Source organism: Thermobia domestica, chromosome 13 (assembly GCF_964235325.1).
Source record: "Thermobia domestica chromosome 13, izTheDome1.hap1.1, whole genome shotgun sequence".
In the NCBI taxonomy this organism is placed as follows: Eukaryota; Metazoa; Arthropoda; class Insecta; order Zygentoma; family Lepismatidae; genus Thermobia; species Thermobia domestica.
Window position 1 is genome coordinate 159,692,881 of NC_137466.1, and position 12,827 is coordinate 159,705,707.

At 35.8% G+C, this 12,827-nt stretch overlaps 1 protein-coding gene across 1 annotated transcript in view; it reads right to left on the reverse strand.

Annotated features, from left to right (window-relative positions):
* Nucleotides 1–408: 408 nt before the first annotated feature.
* The window catches only part of LOC145667834 (uncharacterized), a 43,686-nt gene continuing 31,267 nt past the window's right edge, over nucleotides 409–12,827 (reverse strand). Inside the window, exon 3 of the mRNA XM_081735266.1 lies at nucleotides 409–422. Within this exon, the coding sequence (XP_081591392.1) occupies nucleotides 409–422 (14 nt within the window). The remainder of the gene's footprint in view (nucleotides 423–12,827) is intronic.

The following is a 12,827-nucleotide window of genomic DNA, read 5'->3' on the forward strand; positions in this document are numbered from 1 at the left end:
CCTCCTACATTCTCATTTTAATAATGCTTTCATAATAATTTACTTTAATCATTCGTCTCTCTCTTAACCTAAAGGTGGGACGTTAAGCTAGATACTTGTATTTTATTTTCAAGACTGAATTAGTTACTAGTTCACAAGAACACTTTGAAGCCTATTTTTTCCTTATGGTCAAAGTAATAAACAACATAAATAGTTTTTTTTTTTTTTTTACCCTTAAGAGTTAAAAAAAAAGAAAGGACATACTTACTTTGAGAAGTAAAAAAAATGATAGAAGATTCCATCTAAGGGCGATGCCCATGGACACATTTTTCCTTTCACTCTTCGTATTGAAGAACTTTCTCCAACTAGGAGGAAGCTGTCAAAGGAGAAGACGGAAAGGTGTTTGAGAAGGACAGAGCAATAACAAGATTAACCAAAGAAGACTGAAAATGAAAAAGAAAAAAAAAATAAGTATACGAACGTAGTAGAATGAGTCAATTGTACGGTATGTTATTCCCGATATCTCCTCATGACACTTCACTGATTTTTACCCACTTGGGGGTTATGTAACAAAGATACATACATAGGAGTACGTGCTAGATCTTTTGGACGGATGTTTAGAAGACGTAAAAAGAAGTTTTTTTCTTCCTTTATTTCTTCTTTTCTCTGTCATTCTTCTTCTTTTCTACGGAGATTGGAGGCAAAGCCGATCAGGTGTGACCACCAAAAAAGCAAAGCAACGCATTCTCACACTTCTTGCTGTACTTTCGACGGACTATATACACTGCATTGTCGTCGTTGCTAATTCTAAAAGAACACACACCATTGCATTGGCGTGGTGTACATAAGGGCGATGAAGTTATTTGGGTCAACTACCACAAATGTGGCTCTTTTTCTTTTCTTTTTGATTTGAACCATTAATGTAGTTTGCTGTTTCTTCTTTTTTCTTCGTTTTTCTCTCCAGTCTGTGACGTAACCAGGACGGAAATCCGGAGAGTTTATAATGGATAACATTGGTTTTGTTGTGCTGTGAGTGCGTTTTGTGTAGTATACCTTATTTGACTTGGATCCTGAGGTGGGGTTCTTCAATAGCTCTGCATGGAGCATCGTCTTGCTGGAGCTGGAGGACATAAAAAAAACAAAAAAACACTGGAATATAAAGTGATCTTAGCTTTTGCTTTCTCCACTTTTTCCAAAGGAGCACCGCCTTTAATAACTTACGATTCATCATTATAAACTATTCCTCTTCCCACCTAGGGAGTGTCGCGTTTCCACTGGCGTGTTCGGCAAACACTACACGAGCCGCCCCTCTGTGATTTTCAATGTTCGGCAAGCAAGAAAATGAATAATTTCCCAGTCGAAATACTGATGATTGATGTTGTAGCTAACCAACCTAACCAACTTAAATTTTAAAATAAATTAATTACAAGGCCCACTTCAGGTCAGAGAGTCCTTCTTGCTATTACCATAGTTTAATGCACACCAGAAAGTGCCTAGTGAAAACCCTAGTCTGTTAATTGTTTATAACTGTAATTTGAGAACCTGATGATTATTTTTATTCCTACCTTTTAGGTAAATCATGTGTAAAGTTGAAAGGTAATGCAAGAAATTAATCTTTTTCGAAGTGAATTCTCTTTTACAGTCGTGAGCTACAAATCTAAAAGAAAATTCAGATATTTCAGATCCAATAGTAAAATAAAAATTTGAGAGGGTTCATTATACTTTGGGGAAGTATCGCTTCACTCCCAACACAGTATTTGCAGAAAACACTTATTTAACGTTTCACGCATACAGGGTTTCAAAAATGTGTCAATATTTTGGGAACAGATTTCTCGCAGCAAAATAAGAAAAAATGTTCATATGAACCTGTGCTCAAAAGTGGAGAGTTTCGGAGTTATAGGGTGCAAAAAACACCCTATAACAAGTGAACTTTAGAAGTTCATAGCTCCATTACTATGAGACCTATCGTACTCGGGTCAAGACATTACTGAGGAACTGGTATGTGAACTATCCAAATATCCATGTTTAGAAATGCTCCAATACTTGCACACCAATTTTTAGAGAGGTAGGTGGATAGTGATCAAGTACTCCCAAACAGCCTCTCTAAAAATGATAGTGCAAGTACCGAAGGTTCTGAAAGATGGATATTTGGATAGTTCACATACTAGTTTCTTAGTGCTGTCTTGACCTAAGTACGATCGGTCCTATAGTAGTGGAACTATGGACCCTTAAAGTTAATTTTTTTTTCACGTTTTTGGCACTTTATAACTACGAAACTATGCACTTCCGACCACAGGTCCATATGAACTTTTTTCTTATTATTTTGATGTGAGAAATCTAATCCCAAAATATTGTGACAAAATTTTTGTAGCACCCTGTATACTCTTAGGCGATGGTGAATGAAAGAAAATGAATGGTAGTAACATAATGGGAAAGGAAAAAGGAGAGCTGCAATCAAACTCTCCCATGCGGTGTTTTTCTGCACAATATTTACATAGAACGATCTAGCATTTTACGTTTTTGGAGTTTTACACATCAAAAATGATCACTGAATCTCATAGCTCCCCTGTTTTCCTCTGCAAGTTCATGTATTGCATTTCGGCTTTTACTGGCGTAATTTTCACTGTAAAAACGCTTAGATTTCACAATTAATCATAATTTAATTGAGGAATGGTTTTTCTTCAATTGCTTCTTGCAATTTAATGCAGTTCTCTTTGGAATTGTGTAACCACACAAACTTTTACTCGTCCATAAATACTCCACTATCACTAAAATATTTGAAGTAACAACTTATCACAAACCACAACTTACCACAACTCATTTCTTGATACCTACTCGATTCATCCACGCTCACTTTCATTCACATTTACTTCTCAAAATTCACCAGAAATCTCTTTTTTTTTTTAAAAAAAATATTTACGCGGCTGCCATTGAATGACTCGAGAATCATTTTTGAAAAATTGGTTAGATTTGAGTTCAGTATCCTATTAAACAACAACGCTATATGAGACATGGACCTACAGCTTAGTGTGAAATCCAAACCACATGAGCTCACCCTGGGAATCGAACCTGGGACTCTCGTGATGTCAAAGGCATGTACGACTAAACATATAGCCACCACAGAGCTCATTTTTGGATAGACTTGGCTGGGGAGGTTTCAAACAGGAATATCAAGTCTGAGCTCTAAGACTGGAGCTTTTTTGGAGATATTCAGCTCCAAAGTTCATCTTTACAGATTTACGAAAATCTCTAACTCCTTTTAGAACCAATATTCAATCTAAATACACTAACATTACTTGAAGTATGTCTCTGGACAAAGTCTATAATACTGGTTACAAATAGTACTCTAACAATATAGTATAATTTATATTCTAAAGTAAACTGTAACGGGATAAATTACTTTAATAATAGATACTCAAAATTCTAACAGGATAGAATACTTTAATAATGTGAAATAGATATAGCAAAATACATTCTGAACTCTATGATTGGGAAACTTATAGTGTTCAATAAATTTAAAAAATAGGTAGCACAAAATAATGTATGTTCTAACTAGTGAACCTTGGATATTTGTCTATTAAATATAAATTGGCCCGCCATCTCAAACTCATTCAACTGTTTAAGTACAGGATTCTATAACTTAGAAAGAAAAATAATCAATTAAAGTTGACATTTTAAATAATCAAAGTGTAGTGAATATTTCCCTGAAACAAAACAGTAAATTTATCATTCAAAATTTAGTTCTGAACCATTTCCAAACCCTGTGCAACTACAGAATGACAAGGTGCAAACTTATACCAAACACAAAATTGGTAAAGAAAATTCTTATCAAAGGAAAAGCTAATCTAATTGATGAAATTAGCAACAATAAGGAATAGAAATATAAGATAAAAATGAACATTGGATTTAGATTTTAGTATGTAGTAGATAGAACACCAAGATTAAATCCATTGTACCCATAAAAGACATAGTTCAGAAACGTAGACGTAACTAGAGACGAGACGGTGTTGACCCCCTAAAATACCGTTGGACCACAGTTAACGTTCTTTCAATTCTTAGAAGAAATGGGCTGTGCCTCCTCTAGCAAAAGATTCTAGTTATACCAATGTACACAAAATTAGACTAAATTTTCAAAAAAAAAATGGAGTATCGGGAGGTGTTTAGACCACCCAAGACCAACCCCATGCGTATGTCTCTGCTCACGTACCCTGTAGTGATCGTCTTCTTCCCCTTCCTCTTAAAAATACAGACTTTGATTTAACATTTTTTACATCATTCCAATATACACCGTAATTTTATTTTGGTGTTTACGCACTTTTGAACCATCCTATATCTTCGAATATTACATTCGTAATTTGAGCGCACCAAAGAAGTGAAAGATCCAATTTTGGATAATGAGTAAGATAAAGATTCGCAATTTCTCAAATAATATTATCTTCAGTGCTGGAAGAAATTTTAAGAATTTGAACTGGGAATCATCGGTTATATATATATATATATATATATATATATATATATATATATATATATATATATATATATATATATATATATATATATATGAATACCTTAATCATCTTAAATTGGCTGTCGATACAAAGGTCAGTCAATAAGGAATGCTTGTTGTGAAATAAAACGCGTAATACTAGTGGTATCTAGGATTTTTTTCTTACACATATAGGTAGTTCAGAGATTTGTCTCTAGGCCGTGATTACTCGATGTATCTACCTTAGTTTTGAAGACACTTTTCCACCTTTTCCATAGATCAGAAATGCACCCTAAAACAAGAATCGTCACCTTGGAAGTAAAGTCAATTTTTTACTGTTATTTTGAGTTCAGGAGCTGATCTGAATTGCTTTCCCCGAAGATACCTATTAAGGCTTTAAAAAAATAGACGGGGCTACATTCGGACTATATGGTGGGTGAGGTATAATTGTCAACCCGAGTTCACAATTTTGATCTGTATGAGATGATCAATGTGAAGTCTGACATTACCGTGGTGTGTTGGAACCTTTCTGTATTTTTCACCACTTTGTTTAGTTTGTGTACTGTTTTACAATACTTTTCTTTGTTTACTGTAACAACACCATTAAAGGAGTCATCTTTGTAATTCACAATATCTCTAGAAAGTTCTGAAATTTTTGAAACCATTATATTCTTTCTAAATTGCTTGAGAGTTCATTTGGCCCATATCTTTCTGTAACAAAGGGAATGTATTATCTTACGTGCACTAACCTTTGAATCAATGTAAGGCTTCCATTATGGTATATGTAGAGAGAGCGCTCTCTTTTCAAATCAATTCATAAGGGGGGGTTGCTCAGTGGTAGAGCGTTCACCTCCGGTCCCTGATTCGATCCCAGCTCGCGCCATGTAGACTTTGTGGTGGACAAACACCGTGCTCGTGGGTTTTCTCTCTTCTCTGGGTTCTCCCGTTTCCTCCTACTATATTCATTCCACTATTTCATTCATTTCTCATCATCGCCGTCTCCTTTAGCCTAACCGGCATAATCATGGGACGTAAAACTCAAAGATTTAATTTTCAAATCAATTCATTCAACCTCTCTAAGTTCGGTTGAATTGATTTTGAGTTAACGACCCTTTCAGCAGCGATTCTATATGAGACGTGGACCTACTGATTAACGTGGAATCCGAACCACATGAGCTCCCGCCTGGAATCGAACCCGGGTCTCCCGCGTACTCTAACCGCTTAGCCACGTAGAAGCTCTCTCTCTCTAAGTTCGGATCCGTTACCATTGTCACAGGATCCAGAGGCAGTCAGACCCATGAAATACCAAGACCCGGTGACTCGAGCAGACCTATGACCCGGAGTGACCCGGACAGACTCGGTATGACTCGAAGACGAGGAAACATCGTAATATACGTAGGAAGTATGTGTAAGGCTGCTAGTGTAATCCTAACTCTTCTCTCTTTCTGTCGTCTCACTAAATATATCATTTTCTTTCTCGTTGGTTGTTTGCGTGTGTCACAGCATTACAGTGAAAGATAACTACAAGGTTTATCAGAATACAAACGTCTAAAAATCATAGAGGAAAGGTACACGTTTTTATTATGAAGGATTGTCGAAGTCTAATGAGGCGAACTAATAAAACTTGTCATAGAATAGAAAAGATGCAACTGGGCTCGAATAGTATTTTGTTAAATCTTTGTGTTCAGTCTGTGTTCAAAAACGACTGTATTATTTTTCAAAATAGAAAGACAAATAAACATAACAGTATATTTAAAATAGGGGACACTTGGTCGAAAAAGTGTAAAAGTTTTTTTCAGTCCAGCCATCCTGAGTTTTCCTTATTTGCACCAAGTAAATGCCGGGATGGTACCTAACATAATGGTCCCAGGCAGCTTCCTTTCTTTCCTACTCCTTTCTTAGTCGATGGTGTAATCACCGAGGTTTGTCACCCCTCATACGTGACGGCTTAACATAACCACAAATGCCGAAAGCCCAGTATTTAAAATTAAGTTCTCTTTAACTAGTCATACAGCTCAATTACTGCAAGAAAAATCAACATAATTTTTACTGTAGTATTTATGGCTAATATATACGTAAAAATTATTAGAAACAATTAAAAAAGTAGAAGTTATACGACAAGCAGGGCTTATTGACGAGACGAGCCTTTGTAGTCCAGAAGAACTACAAACGAGATGAAAGTATGAAAATATGGAGTAAAAAATAGAAGAACAAAATTAATTTGCAACTAGCATGAGGTGAAGGAAGACGTAAAGACATACAAAGATAAATTAATTAATAAATATCTCAACAAGACAAATGAGGAAATAAATCTACTTTTTTTCCTCCTCAACTATAGGTTGGAGGGCAACATGGAAATTTTATTACGTTTATGTCCTTTGGGAGAGCTGCTTTATACTTTAATAAAGTCTCTTCTTCGTAACTGTATCTAGATTTTCTATCCATAGTCTTCATCTTCCTGGTTTTCCTTCCGCCAGCTGCCTCTTTCTTTATCAACAGGATGATCCAATCGGAGTTCCGCATAAGATGACCAAGCATGCTGTTTCTTCTTGTTCTATTATGTTCATGATCTGTAGTCCTTTATTAGCTTCCTTTAGTACGTCTTCTTAAATACAGAAAATAGATGTATTTAAGGCATTTGCCTTTATTTTAAACATTTTATAGTACGAGAAAACACATATACTGTGCTGAAGCACCACTCAGAACACAATAAGCGAGAAGTCGTGCAATGTTGTAAGTGGCTTGTGGCTGGGTAGAATTTGCCACAACAGGACCTTACGTGTAGATTAAAGTAAGGCACCAGAAGTCTGCTAGTCAACGTGCTCAAAGACGAAACAAACCTACTACCTATTTAGCTATTTCTGTAGGAAGTAGCTAAATAGGCAGTGTAAAATTGCATGGAGTTAGTTTGAAATATAGAATTGTTATATCTTTACAAGCAAGTTACGAACACACCTTGAAAGTAATGTATGCGATAATTGAATTCTACCAGTGCTACTGCGTGAATGTGAAAAGTGAACTTTTAATACGCAGACGACTCGAAGATAAGGGAAGTTACAAGGGGCATTGGAAAGGTGCGAGCGAACAATTACTGGAAGAAATAATAAAAATACAATTGGATTCGTTCCCAACTAAATGAAGTAGAAGATGCAATCAAGGTTAAGGGGAAACAGTGGCTCAGAGGTAAAGGGCTCACCTCTGATGTAAGGGATCCCTATTTCGATCCCAGACCATATAAGTATGTGGTGGACAATGCCGGCTTTTTCTAGGAGTCTCTTAATTTCTCGATCAATTTAATTCTACCAATTATTATGTAATCATTCGTTTTCATTAATCACTCGGCCCCTTTAGTCAACAGGGTATAATCGTGGGACGTGAAACTACATATTTCGTTTCATTTTCACTTACATGTAATCAAGGTTTAGAAAAAAATAAGAAGAGAAAAGGCGAAGATGATTGTATTACATTGCTAGACTAACAAATGAAAGATGAACGACAAAGACGCTGCATTGGCCTTCCAGAAATAAGGAACGATAAAATTTGAGGTGGACAAATAAAATCAGGTGTATTACAGGAACAATACAAATAAGGAAAGAGCATCTAGCTGCCCTGAAATCTAAAGTTTGTAAAGCAGAAAATTTTCATGAAGTGAACCCACTATCATTGAATCATTGGTATGTAAAAACAGCCAGTACATAAACTGCCATAGTGATTCACAGATTTAAATCCCAATAATTGTTCATCTTTGTAAGAAAATTGCCACATAATGTATGTACATATCTCAATCCAAACTAATATTTGTGTAGGATTTTAATTATCTGTTTATTTTCTTTTCGAAAATGAATGAAACACGTGTAGAATAATAGCGTTGTAACGAGAGAAACTATATGATTACTAGTTCCACGAATAGGCAAGTTTTTTTTTTCCATGCCTAAAAATGTGTTGTGTTACATATACACAATACATAATAGCTTCTTCTCTGCCACTCCCTAATTCTTTTTATACTTCAATGGAGAAGCAGATGAGAAAGTTCTTTGTAATGAAAGCTGCTACGATAAAAATCTTCAGGGCAGGTCTCTATGTAACAGATTCAGGGGGGGGGGGGGCGAAGGGGAGAGGGAAAAAAACTGCTTCAAAAAAGAGACAGATTTAGGGCAAGTGAGTCCGTGCGTAATGTACGGTTTCGCAAAAGTAACATCCAAGGAAAACATCCAATCCTGTTCGGTAAACAGGGTTGCCAACACTTACAAGAATATTGTATCTTTTGCTTCGTTTAAAACAAAAGAGTAATTTATTTATTTTCTTTCTTCTTCATCACGTTCTTCTTTTCTTTTCGTTTATTATAATAGAATAACACTAAAATGGAAATGAAATGAGATCTATCAGTTTAACGTCCTGCAATTATACTGGAGACAGATGATGAAGACAAGTGAATGATGATGGAATAATCGGTGGAATGAGAGTGTTGGAGGAAACGGGAGTACCCTGAGAAAACCCACGGACACGATGTTCTCCAGAACAAACTTGCTTGTCCGGGGATAGAACTAGGGACCATACGCACCACAGATAAACGCTATTCCACTAAACCATAGTGCTTCTTTAGGATCATACTAATGGATCTTATAATATTATAATGTTAGTATTTCCGTCTGTCGTTTAAGAGACCCCATCACGGCGAAATTAAAATACCGCTAATTTTACAATAAGTATGTGATATCTTTAAATAGATAAAAGATAATCGAAAAGTGGAACAAGAGCTCACTAGACAACATTATTTTACATGTGATACGGTTATCACGACTCACTTATCTGAATTCGATTTCTAGCCATTTAGAAAATCGGCATTTATTTTCGCGCTTTTAAATGGCTGCAAACGGAAAGCTACTAGGTAACTCGTGAGAACGACGAATCATGCAAAATAATATTGTCTAGCGCGCTTTTGTTCCATATTTTGATTATCTCTTATCTATTTGAAGATATCACATAATTACTGTAAAATTAGAGGTATTTTAATTTCGCAGTGATTAGGCCCAGTTAATCCCCACGATAACTCTTAAACGAAAGTGATCTTTTATTGAATTGACAGCTGAAGCGATTATACAAAGTTGGTATACAGTCCCATATTGATCGGCTCATGGCGTTTTATATAATTTACTTATTGCTATCCATACAAGTTTAGTTTATTATTTGTTTTTAATTTCTTTTAACTCATAAATTGAACTTGGAATAGGTTGAAGAAAATAAACTCATCTTAGTAACCTAAAATGTCATACTTGATCAATACAGGGCTGCTCAGGGCTCCACAATACTTTTGGAGCACTCTGTATTGACCGAGTTCGTTGATAGACTCAATTTCTTAACAGTTTCACGGGTAATGGTGGCTATTCATGTAGCATTCATTCACATTTTTTTTATCCTGAGTTCTTAGCTAACCCACAGAATAAGTAATTAAGGTGAGTTGCAGCAATGCATAGAAAAAAAATCCTGGGTTTTCTTTTTAGTAAATTATTGGCAAGAGACAAACAAAATAAATTGGTTGGTTTTGCAGTCTAACGTCTTATTTCAACAAACTAATTAATCTATTTTGCTTTTCTATGGACAAATGTTGGAATATAGCGTAGCATTAATAGAGTTTAATCTAAATTATAGTAGACACATTTAAGGATTACAAGTACTATTATGATATTGTGATATTAGAAGATATGATACTGGAAGAATATCTCCAGTTACATGATAAGGAAAAATTCCCATAACCCACCTAGTACATGTCCACAGAATGTTCTTTGGATAACCCCGGAGGTCTCATACATGTCCCGGGACATTCAGGTTCGTAACAGAAAGTTTAAAGATATGTAAATCCGCAGGATTATCTGGAGCAATGTTTCCTATCGTACTTAATGTGAATTCGCAATGCTACTTTCACCCTCAGTATATTGAAATTCTCCTCCCCTCGGACGAAGCGTTCTGAAATCATTACTGTGATCATGTTATCTCCACATTAGCGTTCCTTGAGCGTCCAAGGGAAGTCACTGTATATTTTGGATGTCTTCGAATAACGGAGGAAGAAATAAAAACTCTTATAATAGAGCCATCTTACTATATAGGAAAACGTGTTCTAACGATTTAAAATTATATATTTTTAAACGAATTTTCACAGTATGCCTAAGCATTAGGGGGAGATTGTCCCCTTTATTCCTATTCACACGAGTATGTGCATTCCATATGCATCCATAAAAAAACGAAATGGAATTGAAAAAGAACGTCCCACGTTTATGCTTTTTAGACTAAGGTAAATAGGTAATTAAGTTAAGTGAATGGTGATGGAACAATTAGTGAAATGAGATTGTCGGAGGAAACGGGAGTATTCCGAGAAAACTCGCGTGCACTATGTTGTCCACCACAAACTTACTTCGCCAGGGTTTGAACCACGGATTCTACGCACCAGAGGTAAGCGCCCTGCCACTGAGCCACTATACCCCCCAAATTGAAAATAGAGAAGATAATACTCTCAAATACTTGAATGATTATTATCTTCGCCGTTTATGCAAAAGAACAATATCGACTCCCTTGAAGGAGTACACGTGGATGGAATTTTATACTAGCACGTAACCCTTACAACTCGTTGCAGCATCGATACCTAATCATCATCATTATCATATTCATCGTAAGTAAGTATTCAGCTATTACTAGGGCAGGTCACATGCTGCAAATTGGGAAATTTCTATGTCTAACGATCCTCAGCTAACCTTTTATTATTAACATCTGAGTTCTCCGTTTTAGTATTCTACTGGCTTAATTTTACAAAAGCTTTGCTATAGTTAAACTATATTTAGGTGTTTATTGCTGTTCCAAAGAAAGATAGAAAACTAGCTACACATTTTTCTTTGAGAAATGTTATATCCGTATCTTTAAATTGAAGTACAGCATACAAATATGTACCGTCATTGGTCAACTGTGATCTTTATTATAAATCATAAGTATTATAATTTACTACGTATGGTTACAAGAATATAGCTTCTAAAATATAGATAGGGATTAAAAGAAAAAAATTGACGAATTAATTGGAAGTTTAAAGTTCCTTTTCAGCAGTTAAGCTATATGAGACAGCAATAACTATACAAAGTGGGATTAGAGTTAGGCCTACTATTTGACAATCTGTTCTCTCCAGCAAATCACTCTAGCAGTGCCACATGATGATTGTAACAGAAGAATATAGTCATATTCAAGCCTATCGATTTTATGAATTTTCTGTAAAAGAGCTTAAGTTGAAATAAGTGATAAAAAATATTCCTATTATTGTAAGATCAATAGTGTTTGCATTGAAGTAAAATCAAAGATACCAACATAAGACTTGCAATACCTAAGTGTTCTTAATCCAAGATTCGGGAGTTTTCACAGGTTCGAATTCACTAGCTGGCCATCATCTTGACTGGAGTTTATCTATCAGGAATTTTTCTTCAGTCTCACCAGGCAAATACCGAGATGGCATCTTTAACTATATAGATCCTAGTCGACAATGGCGTATTTAGGATTTCGTTTCAAGGGGCGCTAAGCACAACACGTGAATAAGCATTTATATTTTTTCCTTTTGTGTGATGACAAATTTTAATGAAGTTGTGCATATAACAAATTTATTTCGGGGGGGGGGGGAACTTGTACCCGATAGCCCCTTAAATACGCCACTGTTGGTCACCTTTCTTATATTTCCTTTCAACACTGCTTGTTGTTAATTCTAATATTCTTTCCTTCTTTTTTAATGTATTTGAAATTTGTTAAATAAATAAAAGAAATATTTAGTTTAATTATTTAGCGGTTAAGCCTTGCAAATTAAAGGAAACACTCGATGAATAAATTGGGATGAATACACTTGTGGAAATTGTAATAAAATAGAAGAGAAAAGAAGAGAAACCCATGATGAACCACGAGCATATTGTGTACCACCACAACTACAAGAGGCTTGAGGTCGAACCCGCAACCGTTTACACCACAGAAATGAGCACCGTACCAGAAAACCACAACGATCTCTTAAAAACGAAAACATTAAAAGACATGTTACAGATTGTCTCGTTAATAGGAGATTTCATAAAATTTCTTTCAGACCAGATGGCAACGCTGCTTCACAGCAGACCAAAGGTGTTGGACTGGTGAAAGCGACAATCGGCTTCAGCTACTACAGTGCTATAGCTGTAGGTGGAGAAATGGTAGCGGCTTGGCGCGTGCGGAGCGGACTCTTGGATTTTTCTTCATCTGTTCCTTCCGGTTACAAAATAAGTGCTCCAAATATCCTCCTCCATCTCCCTTCCTCTTGTGTAATTCTCTTCCCATCATACACAGAGCCTCCCACTACGCCTTCACACTCCTA